General features: G+C 36.6%; 1 protein-coding gene across 3 annotated transcripts; it reads right to left on the bottom strand.

Annotated features, from left to right (window-relative positions):
- Nucleotides 1-214: 214 nt before the first annotated feature.
- tspan11 (tetraspanin 11) lies at nt 215-16,535 on the bottom strand. Of its 3 annotated transcripts, none has more exons than XM_082166602.1 (9): nt 16,415-16,482; nt 14,410-14,501; nt 10,643-10,834; nt 8,845-8,919; nt 8,538-8,642; nt 7,651-7,812; nt 6,920-7,006; nt 4,293-4,417; nt 215-1,579 (listed from the first exon to the last, which is right to left on the bottom strand). In XM_082166602.1, exons 2-8 carry the CDS (start codon nt 14,494-14,496, stop codon nt 4,340-4,342), a joined length of 786 nt encoding a protein of 261 aa, XP_082022728.1. In that variant the 5' UTR covers nt 14,497-14,501; nt 16,415-16,482; the 3' UTR covers nt 215-1,579; nt 4,293-4,339. The 3 variants fall into 3 exon arrangements, with proteins under 3 accessions (XP_082022728.1, XP_082022727.1, XP_082022726.1); XM_082166601.1 differs by having other exon boundaries at nt 16,411-16,476; XM_082166600.1 differs by lacking the exon at nt 4,293-4,417 and having other exon boundaries at nt 16,411-16,535.
- Nucleotides 16,536-16,988: the final 453 nt, after the last annotated feature.

Raw genomic sequence — 16,988 nt, 5'->3', positions numbered from 1 at the left:
GGATCTGGATATTATCCGGATATTAAAGTTACTATCCGGATATGAGTGGCTGCATGTCAATGGGTCTTTGCTAATAGAAAAGCACATGAGAACAGGGTGGATTTTCAATTTAAAGTTGAAGTCGAGTTCTTGTCCTTGAAGAAAGGTTATCCACTTGTGTTTGTCTCCATCTACTGGCTAAAGTGTGTCAGTACAAGCAGTCAATAAGAATATGTCAACAAAATACGTTTATTAGAAGTACATTTAAAAAAAAACATTCAGTAAACATACAGCTGTTTCAGATAAAGCTCTACTGCCCACAAAAGGATGCAATAGTCTTAAGGCAAAGAATTTATGAAGTGAACCCACTGTTATCAAAGCAAATGGTGATGTAACATTATGATTATTAAATATATTACCTCAACTAATGGGATGGTTAAATGCATATTTTAAATCACAGTCTACAGACTTTCTTGCAGCTCTGATGAGAGATGGCTAATTTGCACAATGTTTTTACCAACATTTTAAAATATGCATAATCTGTCATTAACATAACGCAATTTGATTACATATGGTAATCAGTACAACAGAAAACAAGAATGTTACATTAAATCTTTTTCTTTTTCCAAACCATTTTTTCCCCAAATGACATTGAAATTCGAAAAGGCCGACGTTGCTGTGGCAACTACATTAAGAATTTGCAGCTGTGATTTGTATTGCAATGGAATAGAGCTCATTCTGGGAGTTCATCAATTCAGTGAAAGTAAAATCCAGTAGGCATAATCTTCAGCCAAGGGATATCATTAAGGTTCAAAAAGCTCCTTAACTGATAGCCTATCTAACATGAAGTGTAAAACAATTGGCAGGATTTGCATTAAATGGTTTAGTATTTGCAAACTGATATACAATTCAGGAACAACTAATGAACAGATCCACAGATTTAAAATAAGACACTTGCTTCCCGTTTGGCATGATATAAACATGATATAAAGCCTACAGACATGCTTTCCGCTCTGTTTTATGACATGACACCATTTTTTTCCCCCAGAATATGAATACCAACACTACCTGAAACTTGCTAAATAGTGCTCTATCCACAAGCTACATATATTTTTTAGGAAAATATAATAATAAATGTTCTTCATCCCATTTTTGATGTTGGTCCAGTGTATTTTTGTGCCCATAACCAGGTTCCCACACCTGTTGGAGTTCTAGCAGCACATTACACACATTTAATATGAGCAAATCAAAACAAATATGTAGTTCATAAAAAAATATTTTGATATATGATATTATAATTTATTAAAGTGAAAAATAAATGTAATTTCTAACTGCCTCCTTGACATCTAAATGACCACAGTGCAATCTTTTAAAACTGTTAGGATCATAAGGAGGCAACAACAATGTGGCAAATGAAAGGTAATAAAGCCCTCACGTTGATGTGAATGCATTTGGTCATGCAGTTTTAAATGGGCACAGTAGTAAGGCCGTGTATGTGTGTGTTGGAGCGTCAGGAAAGGCATATATACGTTTCCAAGCATCAATACGGGTCCAGTTTAATTCGCCTGTGCAGGCAACAGGTGAACACCATTCCACATATCTGAAACACACACAGACATAAATATGTGATCAAAGAAACATTAAAATGATGAAGTTTGGTCCTAGTTAAGATGTCCCTGGTGGACATCTGTCTGGTCAAATTCTCAAAATAATTGGAACAGAATGAGATACTGGCAGGCATCAAGCAGCAGTACATTTCATAAAAAGAGCCCCAACAATAATAGATGTTCAGTATTTCTTTTTTCAGGTGATTCATGCACAGATATGGTCCGATGTGGCCTTGTGGCAATTGTTGAAACTCTCTTTATAAAAGGCTTGAAGGAAGAGGAAAGAGGTGTACAGTTACTATGGAAACCGAGGTGTACGGCAGCCGTTAGCAGTGTTGTTGTAATTGGGTCAATTAGCATGTGTGGGAGTGTGTGTATGAGCACGTGTTTGTACGGAGGCTGTGTAGGCAGAATCAGAACAGTGGTAACTCTCATATTGAAGAGAGCATCCACATTCATATTCACATTTGAGATTCACACAGGTGAGTTCTGGGAGACTGCGCATTCCTTGTTGTAAAGTTTGCTCTTCTAGCTGTTGTAATCCCGGGAAAAACAACATCTTTAGGAGATAAAAATATAAGGCGGCGATTCTATAAACTCAGTCTGCAAGTTACAAAACATAATCTAAAAATATATAGCGTTTCAACATCTAGCCAGGCTTTTTTTTTCTTTTTCTATCTCTATGGAAAAAGCAAATCCGAAGACACGTCGGAAGCCAGGTCCTGGGAGGGCTTGTGGTGGGCGATTATTTCTACAAAAATGATGGAGCCTCATCCTACCCACAAACACAGAAATAAACCAGAGCTGGAAGTGCAGCTCAACTCAAGTATTTCCTTCTCTTAATAATGTTCTACTTTTATAGGAAAAACCATAAACTTTAAATTGGTTAATGTGGCGTTAATTGTAGGGTAAATGAACATTCATGGCACATGCAAGCAAGGATCTCGGAGTCTGGTTTATGAGTGTTTTTTGAGGTTTTAAATCAACCTCTGGGAACTGTAATGTTGGTGTCAATGTGTGGTAGTTTATGGACTAATAATGGGGTACATTTATATGTTCGTTTATAACCAAAAATGACTCAAATATACCAAAGTTAAGATTTAGTAATATCAGTTTTCAACTCTTCTATTTAAACCCTACAAAATACTAACGTACAATCGCTTAAAAATCATGTAATTTACTTAACCTAATCCTAAACCCATATACAAATTTAAGAGTCTTTTGAAGATATTTCACAGAATGTCAAAGCTGCTCTTTTTAATTCAAAACTAATAGGGACTTTTATTTGTGCTTGGGGTCAATTAAAAAAAATGTAATCATTGACGAAAGAACCAATGATGTTTGATGTCAACGGGGTCAAAATTTAATGTTTTATAATGCAAATATGCACAATAAATGTTAAAAATACAACAAAAGAGACATTTTCAGCAAATAATGACTAGTGTTCAAAAGTTTTTATTTTTATTTTTTTTATGCTCACCAAGGCTGCATTAATTTGGTCAAAAATACAGTAAAAAAGGTAATATTATTACAATTAAAAATATCTGTTTTCTATTTTAATATATTTTAATTTGTAATTTATTCTTGTAATGAAAAAGCTGAATTTTCAGCATCATTACTCCAGTCTTCAGAGTCCCATGATCCTTCAGAAATCATTATAATATGCTGACTTGGTTTAAAAGTTTTTAGGAACAGCATTTATTTGAATTATAAATCTTTTATAATGTTGTAAATGACTTTACTGTCACTTTTGATCAATTTAAGCATCCTTGCTGAATAAAAATTTAAATATGTTTCATAAATCTGGCCCCAAACTTTTGAACAGTAGTGTAAACATGTCTTTAAAATCTTTAAGCAAATGCTGTCGTATAACATTAGCAAATGTAGAATATAGTGAACAAAATGTATAGACTATTTTATGGTGCTTTTATGCCTCTTTTTTTGGCTCTTAACAGCATTAATGTGTGGAAGAGAGCAGCTTAGAAAATCTACAAAATACCTTCCTTTGTGTCCATTTTTCATTTTCAGCTTTAACAAGTTTGGTCTTTCATGCATCTCTCCTCCATGTGATAAAGCACTGAGTGAGAAGCAGTATTACTGCTCTCTGCCAGCACTTCTAATGCTACTCTAGGGGAAAATAAAGCCGGATGAAAAGTGGGATTAACTGCACCGGAGAAAGGCACGACAGACAACAAACTGTGAGATGAGACTTCTATGCAATCAGCAGAACTATACAAAAAAACCAAGGGAAAAACAGTCTCTTTTTCTGAGCAGATATGTTGACACCTTTGAAACTTCTCCTTTCCAAAAGTCTGTGTCCGCGGGGAGGGATACAATAGACAGGAAGAGAAAAGTCTGAAATAGATCGGACACACTGGGAGTCTCACAGCAGGTTTCAGGTAGAAGGTTATATCAGGTCTGCACAGTCCAAGGTGAAAGTTGCTGATTCACAAAAACGCATTTGTAACTGAATGTCTTAAAAAAAAAAAACTCAAAATACAAATGATTAACATAAAATGTTATTCAGTGCCATTAGTTTTGCTCCTTTTTGCCATGCAGCATTCAGCATGTGTGGTTTAAGAGTGCTGGTGTCATGCCAAACACATACACATAAGTCATACAAAAAGCATGAGGTGGACATGAGGTGACAGGAACAAGGCACATCGACATGAACACACACACACAGCATAAACTCAAACAGCCGACCTTCTCATCGCATAGCGGTTCAGGAGTCAAATACTGGCACTAGCCAATCAAACGTCAGAAAAGTCCTCTTCCTCTTCTTTATAAAGCAGATATATAAAGCAGGCAGTCAGCACTGCTCCTATTAACTACAGGACACACAAACACACACACACACACACACACACACACACACACACACACACACACACACACACACACACACACACACACACACACACACACACACACACACACACACACACACACACACACACACACACACACACACACACACACACACACACACACACACACACACACACAGATAAATAGAGACAAAAAGAAAGAAACAGAGAGAAAGACAAACAAAACCAAGACAAAACAGAGACACACGCTGTAATTTAAGACAAACATTACAAATCCCTGAAATACAGTGTTCGCTTCAGATGAAACAATGCACTGATTCTTTTTAACCCTGGCATGTTCTTTTCTTAAGTCAAATAATAAGTTAAATGCTGCTTTGTTAATTTTTTTTTAAACTCAGTGACATAATTCAATGTGTTTTATTGGTTGCAAAATTAAGCTCAATTAAAGGCTTTCACTCTAAATAAGATGATTTTATATTAAATAAATACTTGATATAAATAGTATCATCTCATAGTTATACATTGATAGATATTGATTTATAAGATAAGACCCCTTGATTTCAGTGCATTTTGCTTGTTAGTAACTTCTGTTAGCAGCTTGACTAGTTTACTACTATATAGCATTACAAATGATAGCTTGTAGCTTGGCTAGCAACAGCTTTAAAGTATTTCTTCAACACAAACAATTTTTTATGTTATGAAAGTGAACTCTAATGCTCCAGACCCCTGCGGAGCAGCACTGTTTACTGCCATAACGACAGTAATAATGAATGATCATTGAAGAGGATCAATTTAATTAGCGCTCCCTATATAGAGCTGCTTCAAGCCACTTTGAGGCTTTTTGCAGTAAAATCATTACATTACCTTATTTTTAGTCCCCTAATCACTCCAGAGCTTCACATTTATTGGATGAAATGATCACATGACCAGCAGCTGAGACCTTGATGCTGAAAACGCTGCTCATAATGAAGTCCATACGGTTACAGTTTTAGGCATCCACTTAAAATTAGGGAATTTATAAAAAATTTTGACTTAATAAGTGAGACTAACATCCAGTATACTACGTAGTATGCGATACACAGTACAGACTGCATCCTATTCACTACATCCCATACACTACGCATAGTACACAATGCACACGAATAGCCTTTTAGAAGAACACAGTGTTCTAACGGCTTGTTAGAACCAAAACTTAATGATATTAGATGAAATACATTGATTTTATCACTGATGTTATCACATCTGGTTAGGGAACTTTAACACATATTATGCCGATTGTTGAATTTCAGATCAATACATATCTGACAGCAAACATTTAGATTCGTGTACATATATAAAAAACATTTAAGCCATATACTACCCACTAAAAAGATAGAGAGAGGGATAAACTTCTTAAAAACATAATCTATGGTCATTATATATACATCACTCCCAGCTCCGAGAATCAATATGAGGTCTTAGCTGGAGTCACATTTCAGTGGTGTTTATATACAGAGTTTATTCAAAGGAAACAGATCAATGGCCCTCTGCACCCCTGCAGTGAATGCAGAGATCTGCTCTTAAAGCTGAGAGCTCTTATCTCTCTTTCTTTCATTTTCTCAAGCCTGCATGCGGTCTCCACCTATTTTTACCCAGCGGGCAGTGCTCCGTGTTACTACCGTGCACATTACCGGTCGAGGGCAAAAGCAGAGTCCATTAAACGATTGCCCTCTGGTCAGTGCATCAGCTATTTTAGTGAAGGCTTTCATGTTATTGAACCACATCAGAAGACCTCAATGATCCATTGTTCCTACTGTTTCTCTGAGGTTATGCTTCACATTAATTGGACATAAACATCACTGTAAAGTATGCAAGTTCTAAATGTTTTGTGGTCAAAGATTTGTGGTCAGTAAATTCTCATCTTTTTTTTGAAAGAAAGAAATTACTTTTTATATGTAAGATCAAAAGAAACATTTAGAATATTAACAAAAGATTTCTATATCAAATAAATACTGCTCTTTTGAACTTTCTATTCATCAAAAAATTAACGGTGTCAAAAAATAAATAAATCACGATTTCCACAAAAATATTTGATAATAATAAGAAATGTTTCTTGAGCCCCAAATCAACCTATTGGGAAGATTAGAATGACACTGAAGACTGGAGTAATGGCTGCTGACAATTTAGCTACTGTATGTCATCTCAGGAAATTATAATATTTCACAATATTACTGTTTGCACTGTATTTTTGATCAAATAAATACAGCCTTGGTTAGCTTAAGAGACTTCATTAAAAACATTAAAAACCATACCACACACTTTTGAATGTTATTACAGGCACACCCCCACACACACACACATACATACATATATATATATATATATATATATATATATATATATATATATATATATATATATATATATATATATATATATATATGATGGTAAGTTGAATTTGACTTTTTGTGTGAACTATCCCTTTAATTGCGCACCCCACCTGAGGGAGTGGGAGGGGCTTACCTGTAGACAGGCCACGCCTATCCCCACAGCTCCAATGATGAGCAAGTGATCCGCCAGGAACTGCTCCAGTTTCGTGATACAGCCGCCCTGTGAGAGACCACAGCATTATAAACTACTTCAGTTCATAAATGTACATATCATGTGCTTGTCTTTTCAGTGTCAACATGCATATGTGGATTTGTAAATCGATTTATTTTGCAGACTGATAAAGACTTACAGATGTATGGGTGATAGGGAGATATTGTTAATTGTGTGATTTACAAGACATTATTGTGAATACTGCCACGACATATCGCATATAGAATAAAACGAATGGCTCTCAATAGGCCTGTAAAACCAATGTTGTAATGTATTATGTATCACACCGGAGGTCTGTTCCCAAAGAACACATGCAGAGAGCTTGGCAGCAGTTCACTGTAGTATTACCTCACACTTCACAAGCTCGTATATGTTACCAGTCGCACCTGTCTCGCTCACAGCTGTGCTTTCATAGTCTAAATTACTCCCAAGGGGTGTGATGATATGTTTCAAAGGGGCATTGTAGTTCCCACAGACAATGAGGAAGCATCTAAGCATGTGGCAGGTTTGCCTCAAACCTCAATACCACAACAGAACATTAATAGAGTTCTGTGTTTTGTAAAGGAAATTAAGTACAGACGAATACACAAGTATGATCATGTTGAATAAATGTTATGTGGAGGATGATTTGATGTTAACAGTGTCAGACCCACCTCCACCTTGTAGATGTTGGAGGGGTGGTCTCTCTTTCCACACTGAGGCGTGATGGTCTTACAGCAGCTGTCAGGGACCAACCTTTTCTCCGTCTCCGGAGACGTGATGATGTATGCGCTGTGCATCCAATCAAAAGAGTTGTTGCTCCCGCAGCACTTGAACTGCAAGGTGAAGGTGAGGGAGTTATGATTATTTTACAATTAGGATCAGTGCACAAAGTGGTCCAGTATTTAATGTATTTCTGCAATATTTTGTACATAGTAGTGAGTTTACATGACGTTTAGGGACAGTATATTGTGTAGCTCATTCAGTAAAAAAAAAAAAAAAAAAAAGGAATATAATACAATTTAAAACAATATTAACTTTGTTTTATTTTTAACAAAAAATTAAATAAACATTAAATTTACATACGTTTAATTCTTTAATTGTATGTATGTTATAACATACATAACATAAAATACAAAAAATAAATGTAATAGAAAAAATTAAAGAAAAAAATTTATAATAAAATAATATTAAATAAAAACAAAATAAAAATATTCATATTATTGTTTTTACATGAAATTTAAATATGAAATTAAAACAAAATAAAGAATGTTAAATAAAAAAAATAAACATTAAATTAAAACAAAATAAAAAATATGAAATTAAAACAAAATAAAAAAATATTAAATAAAAGCAAAATAATATTAAATACTTAAAATAAAAAAATAAAAAAGCTACCGGCACTGAATTTTCTACTTCTAGGACTGATTAGGATCATTCACATTCTGTTACCATCTCACAAAGATTTAATACAATAAAACATTAATTTGCCCAAGCCACATACTCTTGTCTTTAGTCTCTATTCTAACCAAATAAAAGGCTGTGATTTGGAGTTTCTCACATCTTGCTGTAGTCTGTCCACAGACTGAGTGATGCTCTCTTTTCCAGGTTGGGCATAGTTCTCTGTCATCGTCTTGCTCAAGTGCTGCTTCAGCTCTTCACTCAGCTGTGAGAGACAGAGAGAAGAGGACAAATGGAGAGAAATAAACAAAAATAAACAGAGAGTGAGCAGAAGGCAGTGTCATCACTCAAATGTCTCATCTGTGCCAGTCGGGTACAGCCCAACAACTAGATCCATCATAAAAGCAATTGGGAGTTAGTTCTTTAGAGCTTTGTTTCATAGCAATACTGACTAAAATTCCACTCACCGCCTGGTAATAAACATAAGCCAGAACACCAGCCACCAGCTCAATGATGAAGATCAGAAGCAGACAGGAGAAGTACTGTAAGAAGACAGGAACCAGTGAGCAATACAAATACAATTAATGCAAACAAAATGATCTTTATCAGAAAACAGGAAGTCCAGTCATTGCCGCTCTAGATATACTATACATGCTGATGTCATAATAATCCATGGGAAGCACATATAAAATATCATAATTCCTATTTTTCTCATTATTTCAGAAAGCCATGAATGTCAAGGGGACGTTTGTGGTTCCACAACTAAAAAACATATTAATTCATAGAAAAATGAACTGTAAAAATGTAAAAACAAATTAAATGAATTACATACTTAACAAAAAAGCATAATAGCATCAAAACAAAATGATGCAAGAGATTTTCAAATAAATGAATGTAAGCCAGCTTAAATTTGTTTTAACTAAATGCTACAATATCACCTCGAAGCAACAAACTTACAGAAACTACAGATGTTTGGTTCAGAAAATCTTCATTTGCCTTTGTCTTATTTCAGTTTAAACGGCTTCTCTAAAAGAAACAGCACATCAACACTCAAAATGCTTCAAAATATAATAATATTTGGACTGTCATGAGGATAAAGTAAATAAAATTGTTTTTTCAGAAATGTCTTTTTTAGAGCTGGCAGAGGTGGAGACGTCTGCCTGACAAACGAAAATAAAAGACAGAGGAAAATAAAATAAATGACTAAACCGAAGAAGCTGTCACAGTTTACAGTGGGGGGGAGAGCGAGTGGGTGATAACAACCCCAAATCTGTCACAAAACATGTTTTCAGTGAAATCTTTTTCGTGGCATAATTAAAAACAAACCGACCAACAAACAGAACAATGTTTTCAAGATTATACATAACTCATACTCACCAAGCCATTGTGCATACACTGATTTCTATTATAATTGCCAGATGAGTACTGAAGTTGAACTGAACAGTCTGTCCAACTTTAGTTTCCATAACTAATCAGCAGAGTTAAATGTAAGCAAAGAAAGAACAGAAATGTTCACATCAAATTATGCGCAGAGGACTCTGTAGACCGAACCACAGACTAATTGACAAATTGCCTGTCAAGGTGGACGTGTGTGAGAGATGAATAAACTCACATACTGTATATACACATCCACGCAGCACTTCTCTTCTAGAGGTCGAAAGAAAGGACAGGAGGTCCAATGTAATTTATATAAACACCAACACGAGCACTGAAGCAAATGAAATGAACCTATTCAAGGTTATTCAAACAAATGAACAGCTGGTAACCTTACGCCAGCTGTAGCATGTTGACATTTATGCATATATGTTTTGTTTTTGTTTTTTCACAAAATGTAATGCATTCAGATCAGACCAGAAAGGCAGTATCCTCATTACTAATTCCTACTGAGGTTAGCGCTCCTCCGTAGATTCATACGTCGAAGCGAGAGCGGGCTATAAATAGCACTGCTGCAGTGGCAGTCACAACCTTGCTTGTCTCTTTCACTCCCTCGAACAAACACAAGGTACTATCTTTTTAAAAAAATGGCGAGAAAGCACATGCCTGTCAGCTCATTAGTCACGGCTGCCATGGAGCCAGTTCTACTTTGTCTGTGGACACTTGGTGCCGCCCACTTCAACTTACAGGCAACAATAACTGAGTGGGCCAAAAAAAGACTGGGATCTAAAGCAATTACATCTAATGAGTGAAGCACAATGGATACATTGGCGCAACTGGGAAAATTACGACCTCTCAGTGTGGTCTTTCACATTCATTTCTTCTTCTCACCGTGGACAGACAGCTCCTCTGCTCACGTATGACGGCACAGCAACCCAAGAACCCGGTGACCATCACCAGCCCCCCGGCCAGGATCAGGATGTAGGCGGACACGGCGAATGTGCTGGAGGCCAGCAGGCTCAGGTACTCTCCTTTATCCACCAGCGTCCAGATCCCAACACCCATCACCACCCCGCCGCCCATCTGAAAGAAAGAATAACACATCACGGGATATCATAGTGATCCTGCTAATACACTATGTTCAAAGGGGACAATAAAATGAAATCAACCTTTTAGAACTCAAACATTAATGTATATACCTTTTCATTTTTATTAAATTAAATGTAAAGTGCCTCTATAATGTTTGTGAATCTAAAAGGTCTGGAAAGTTTCAAAGTTCACGATAAATGGAGTTATTGTCTCCCAAAAGAAAGAACCAATTCTGAATTGTAATCTTACTTTCTGCAAATACCTACGTAGGTTTGTAACAGATTTGCATAATGCCAGCCTATGGTCTTCATTGGTTGCCGACAAACAACACCTGGGACACAAGAAGTCCTGAGATTCTGGGGTCATTAACTGCGACTTTAATTATTATTTTGAACTAATTTATTAAGGTTATAGTACATTCTGAATGGCATTTTAAGCAAAGCTCCCTGAAGAACTTAAGGTGTGCGAAAGCAAATCCACTTTGCTTTCACTTCCAAAGGAATGACGACTCTGACTCGAATTTATACAGTAAAACCAAGCCATTGTTACTATTTGTATCAATGTATATACACTGATGAAGCCTCTCAGCTGAAATTCAGATATGGTAGGCCCATAGAGTTGCGACACTCTTTGATGTCGCCGCTATGGCTGTCACGTGGTTCATGTAAGCCCCAATAGTTCCAAAACGTACGCTGGCTGTCATGTTCTTCTATGGGACAGACAGCAGCGATTGCATTACTGAACGGTAAATATAAAATAAAACACACACCCAAGTACTTTTTCAGCTGTTATTGCATTATTGCATTTTGTTAATGTCAGTTTTGCATTTGGAGATAATTTTTAAGCTATTTTTTTGGAGGGAAAAGCTTCAGTAGCACTGGCTTTAGCGGCTCTAACTTAACTTTTCCATATCATTCATCTGATTATGGACGTCTCATGATATTTATTTTAGCACAACTGGGCTGTATTAGGCTATTGATTCCCGTGATTTTGCTTATAAATTTTGATTCAGCCATTAGCCTACCTTCGTGATCACGCAAAGAGGTCTGCCGTGGCGGTCCGTTCAGAATTCGCTTAGAAGCTAGCTCACTTCTTCTGATGAAAGTGGCCACCCCCAGGACCACAACGTGAAACATGATCATGTTAAGACTAAGAATATTATTTTAAGATTAAGGCCATACACATTATCAAAACTATAACAGATTAAAAACGAATTTAAGCATGGCTGATACAAATGAAGGTTTTCAAATAAAATATTTTTTTATTAAACAATGACAGACAACAAAAATGTGTGCTTGTGTGTGTGAACAAGAAAAACAAAAACCAGGGGCAGGTGATCCATGAAACAGACAGGACTGGTGATGGCCATAACAATCCTAAAGGTCCAGCATTGTTCTCACAAGCCGCTTCACTCAAGACAATAATAACATAATGAAAAGTTAGTATATCCCAAAAAATTAAATTAAATAAAAGTTGCTATAAAGGTGGTAGCGATTCATTACCGAACTCTTAGCTGACGAAGTCGCGCTAGCTAACTAACGTTAGCTAGCAGGCAGTGCTTGAAAATTGGTTGAAACAACCAACATAAAATATAAATAATTACGCTGTGCATGTACAAATGAAGACCAGTATAAGCATCGCAAAGGGCCTCTGATACAATATAGACAGTTGACAATTCAAAAGAGGTCGATATTTCGGCAACTTAACTCTGGAACAACTCGACGCGCAGCAATGTAAGTGAATGGTGTCCAACGCCCAAATGACAGTGTTTGGAACTATTCCGATCTTCATATCCCGGAAGTAGGCGGTTAAAAGCGCCGCCATTATTTACAACGGAGGTCTATGGGAGTGTCGCAACTCTCTCTCTCTATGGCTCTGGGTAGGCCTAATGGCCGTTTGGTATCCTACACACGCTGTAAGTGGTTGGCCAATCACAAAAGACTGGGCCATCTGACCAATCAGAGCAGAGTGGGCTCTCGGAAACCAGGATTGAGAGAGAACGAATGTGTTTTTGAACCTTGGATGCATGTAAACCTCTTGTAAGAGACCTTCAAAACAAAATTAGGCTTTTAAAATATTTGTAATAAACTTTTTGACTGTTTTTTAACAATGTGGAAAGTGGAACTGAGGGGGGAAATTACATAAAAAATATGATGTGATCCCTTGGATAAGCAATAATGACAGCAAAAACATTTTCAAGTCTTCAAATTAAAGACAAACAATTATGAAAACTCTAGGATTAGACAGATGGCTGAGGACAAACAATGGTGTCATAGTAGCTGGAGTGAGAAAATAATGGAGTTAATTATAGATATCAAGCTGAAACTCCTGTTTCAATTAATAAACAACTATTTCATGTTGTTTGACAGGCTTGTCATTATTTAACCAACTCAAGTAATCATTCATTTACCCTGAGATTTCAGCACAGGTTAATTATCCATCTGTGTGGTGCTGTGCAAAGTAAACACTCCATTAATCTATCCACATACAAACTAATCCACACTATCCGCTTTTTCAGATTGATCCAAGTCGGAAGCAGAAGGAATTCCAACAAGGCTCTTCCCTTCAACACTCCCAGCTCTTTCTTTGAGATTCTCCAGTGCCAAACTCAAACAACAGATGTTTTAGACTCCCATTGTCTTTCACGCCCCCTGAGCTGCTTGCATACCACACACAGTGAGGACTTTGTGTTTGAGAGAGAAACTGTGTCTTTACAAAAGTTCTGCATTGAAAGAATCACTTGCATACTATATAGGAGTATATGCTGAATATATTACAGAGGTTATGCTTTAAAGTAATAGTAAATGAGTCATTACTTACTCAACCATGTCGTTTCAAACCCACGTGACTCTTTTTTCCCATGGAGCACAAAAAGTGATATAATGAAAAAAAGTGAATAAATGCACAGTGCATTGTCCATTCTAGTTGAAGGTGTGGTTTCTGACTCATTTCCTGAACTTCTCTTCTCGTCCAGGATTTATGAAAACCTATCTATTAATGCAGAGAAGTACCTATGATCAATTCAATGAAAGAATACTTTTTACGTAGGGATGCTTTTTTCAGACAGGTTTATTTTTCTCCATTCAGATTTACTCATGTTTTAAAGAAACAAATTCAACCCTAGAGGGCGCTGTACTTGTTGAGCTCAGGCACAGGTGGCTGGGAAGAGGAAATAAGAGGGGGAAGAGAACGAGAGAAGGGATGATGGGACAAAACTCAGATTTAAGTTATTATGAAATCATCTTCCCTGCACTTTTTCATTCACGTACACACTTCCATCGCCTTGTTATTCGTCTCTCGTCACATCTGATATTTAATAAGAATGCTGCCTAAAACAGAATCTGGAAACATTCTCCTAACACCACTGTTTAATGCATGACAAAGTTGAAACAACAGCTTGAACTTTTTTTCCCTCAGAACAACATGCATTATTCATGATAAGACCAGAAATGTGTATTGAGAAAGTACTTTTTGATTTCATGTTGATGTTTCATGTTAAACACAGCACATTTTACATGTTGCATAGTCATCCAAAGGGGTTTAAATACCAAAGCGGATCTCAGACTCACCCAGAACAGGAAGTTGAAAACAAAGAGGAGGTATTTGAGACACACTGTGACCCAATCGTCCTGCTCATCCTTATACATGCTGCCCATCTTTTCTGTTGGAGAGAAGAGAGAAGAAAAGAAATGGAACACAGAATGAATTCTCATGAAGTGGTGGATGTTCACTTTGTCAAAAGGACAAAGAGGAGGAGGTGGGAAGGAGCGTAAACAGGCTTTTGGAAAGACGGCAGTCAAACACTGTTCTTTTCCATGACATGTTAATTAACAGCTGTGGCCCATGGGTTTCTGCCACAGACAGACGACACGCTCCATCTCAGGGCCCAGTGTGGAGGCGTCGCATGTCAAAACAGCAGCCATGTATGGCCGATAAAATGAGGGTGTTTGGTTTGAAATGGTGGCAAGCACAACAAAACTACACAATCCAACCCATTCGGCTGGTTTTAGAAATCCTGAGGACACCGAATGCAGCACCTGATTGGAAAGGTGACTGACATTGACTGCAGACTTTGGTTTATAAAACAATCCCTGCTATAGTGGGCTTTTTTGCCTTGATTTTCACTGTAGGACCCATCGATTTCTTTTGGATACAGAGGCATAAATAAGTTGTTCAGAATGACTGTGGGGATATATTGATTTGTTGATCACGTGATGTAAATGTATGGAGAAAGCCCTCGCTGTGTGTCAGTAAAGTAATCACTTAAAGTGCTTTTTCTTAAAGGGTTATTTACCTGTATTGAGCGGTAAATACAGATTATTTATTATGCTGAAGGACTCCAAATGCAGACATAAGTATACCACTAAAATGGAATTATGATAGTAGAAAATAATGTTTTATTCATTGCATTTGCATTTATTATTCACCTCATTGTGAAGGCATGATAAAGACAAACTATCCTCTTATCCTCTCTGTTGACAGACCAGTGGCTTTGGCTGGGATTTGAGACACATGCAGGCTTTGTGTTGTTATGGGTTACTACAAGTATTCAAAGAAGTGTTTCAAGAATTTGAAGAAAGCCTGGTCTTCTTCCATACATTACTCCATTATGAAACCATACAATTTCACTTAAAAAGTGTCATTATTGAAAGATTTATTAGAGAAAACATAACATAAAACATATTATCAAAAAGTAATGTTTCATGCAGAGATTTCCTTTTATTATTTTGCAGCAAACTGTGAAGTGATATTTTTTATATTTTTGGTTTTGTTGGTCTCTGGCTGGTTGTAGAAGGGGTTTCGGCAAGCAGGGTGCTGTCTTCTTGAATATAATGTAGAGTGAATGTCTACAATGTAGACATTCACTGTTATTTATGTGGTAATAATACGTTTTACTTAAAAAAAAAAAATGTAAACAGAATTACCAAAAACTAGGCCTAACGTTTGCCTATATTGTCCAATTAAACACAACAAAATATTAGAGTAAGTATATTAGAGTTAGGCAATATTTTTCAACACTAACATTTTTCAGGTATATTTAAGGTGAAGGAAGTCAAGAAAACCTTTCTATTTCTACCGCGTTTCACTTTCGCTCGGTTTTCTTACGGTGTTCAGGGGAGTTTGTTGTGGTTTCCTTTCCAACAACTGACATGCCAATCGATTCAAAAGCCACGGATGAGATGTGACTAAATACCGCATGAAATTACTCCTCTGAGCCTTTAAATAATTAAAATTCACGTTATTATGCTCCTCCTTCAACACCCCACATACAATGAAAGCAATGGTGGTTGTCCCGAAAAAAGAGGACAGTGTTGATTCAATCTAGACGATTCTCTTTCTTTCCTCCCCCGGACATTGACCATAAAGCTACTTTCCGCAAAGCGCATCGCGCAGTTGCATTGCGCGCTCATGAACATAAACAAATCAAAACTGCGTGGTGTCATGTACGCTTTTTTTTTCTTCTTCTTTTTTTTTCTTCTTTTCAATAAAACCTCCTGCTCTTATGCCGTGTTTGGGACAAACACCAAAGTCACTTTCCATTTCTTAAAAAGAAAACATCGTGTTTAAACTTACCGTAACGATTGCGGTTGTTTTCCCCAGCGAGGCTTGTTGCTCCGGACTCCGGAGGCGTGTGTCCAGTCGGAGCCGGAGGGTCAGCGCAGGATGTGAGGAGGAAATGCAACTACAGCCCGCCCCTTCATTTCATGAGATTAAATACAGCGAGCTGTTCATCTTCAAAGGCTGCCCGTGGACTGAATAACTGTTATTAGTGCTTTTAAGTAAGTTGTCTCATTCTCTGGGAAAAAATCAATAATTTTTCTCTCCTGGGGTTGAATTTGAACTGGACTGCAAATGCTGTTGAATAGGCTACTGTAAATAATCGTAGTCGTTATAACAGAATTCTACTGTAAAAACCTGTTGACTCCAAAAATGTTTAGGCCTAAATTTAAGAATTAGCCTATTATTTGAATTGCATGAATTTCCATCTATTTGGATTACTTAGTTCTAACATAAACAAACTAAACAATAATCTTTTTCTTTCTTGTTTCATTTATGTATGGTATGCATAAATAAACAGGTAAATATGCATCAGATTAAGTTTATTAGTTTATGTTAAAACTGCTTCATAGAAATTGATGGAAGTTTT

This window comes from Leuciscus leuciscus (genome assembly GCF_965113295.1).
Source record: "Leuciscus leuciscus genome assembly, chromosome: 4".
In the NCBI taxonomy this organism is placed as follows: domain Eukaryota; kingdom Metazoa; phylum Chordata; class Actinopteri; order Cypriniformes; family Leuciscidae; genus Leuciscus; species Leuciscus leuciscus.
Note: the sequence above shows the minus strand (reverse complement) of the source record. Positions and strands in the feature narration are given on the sequence as shown.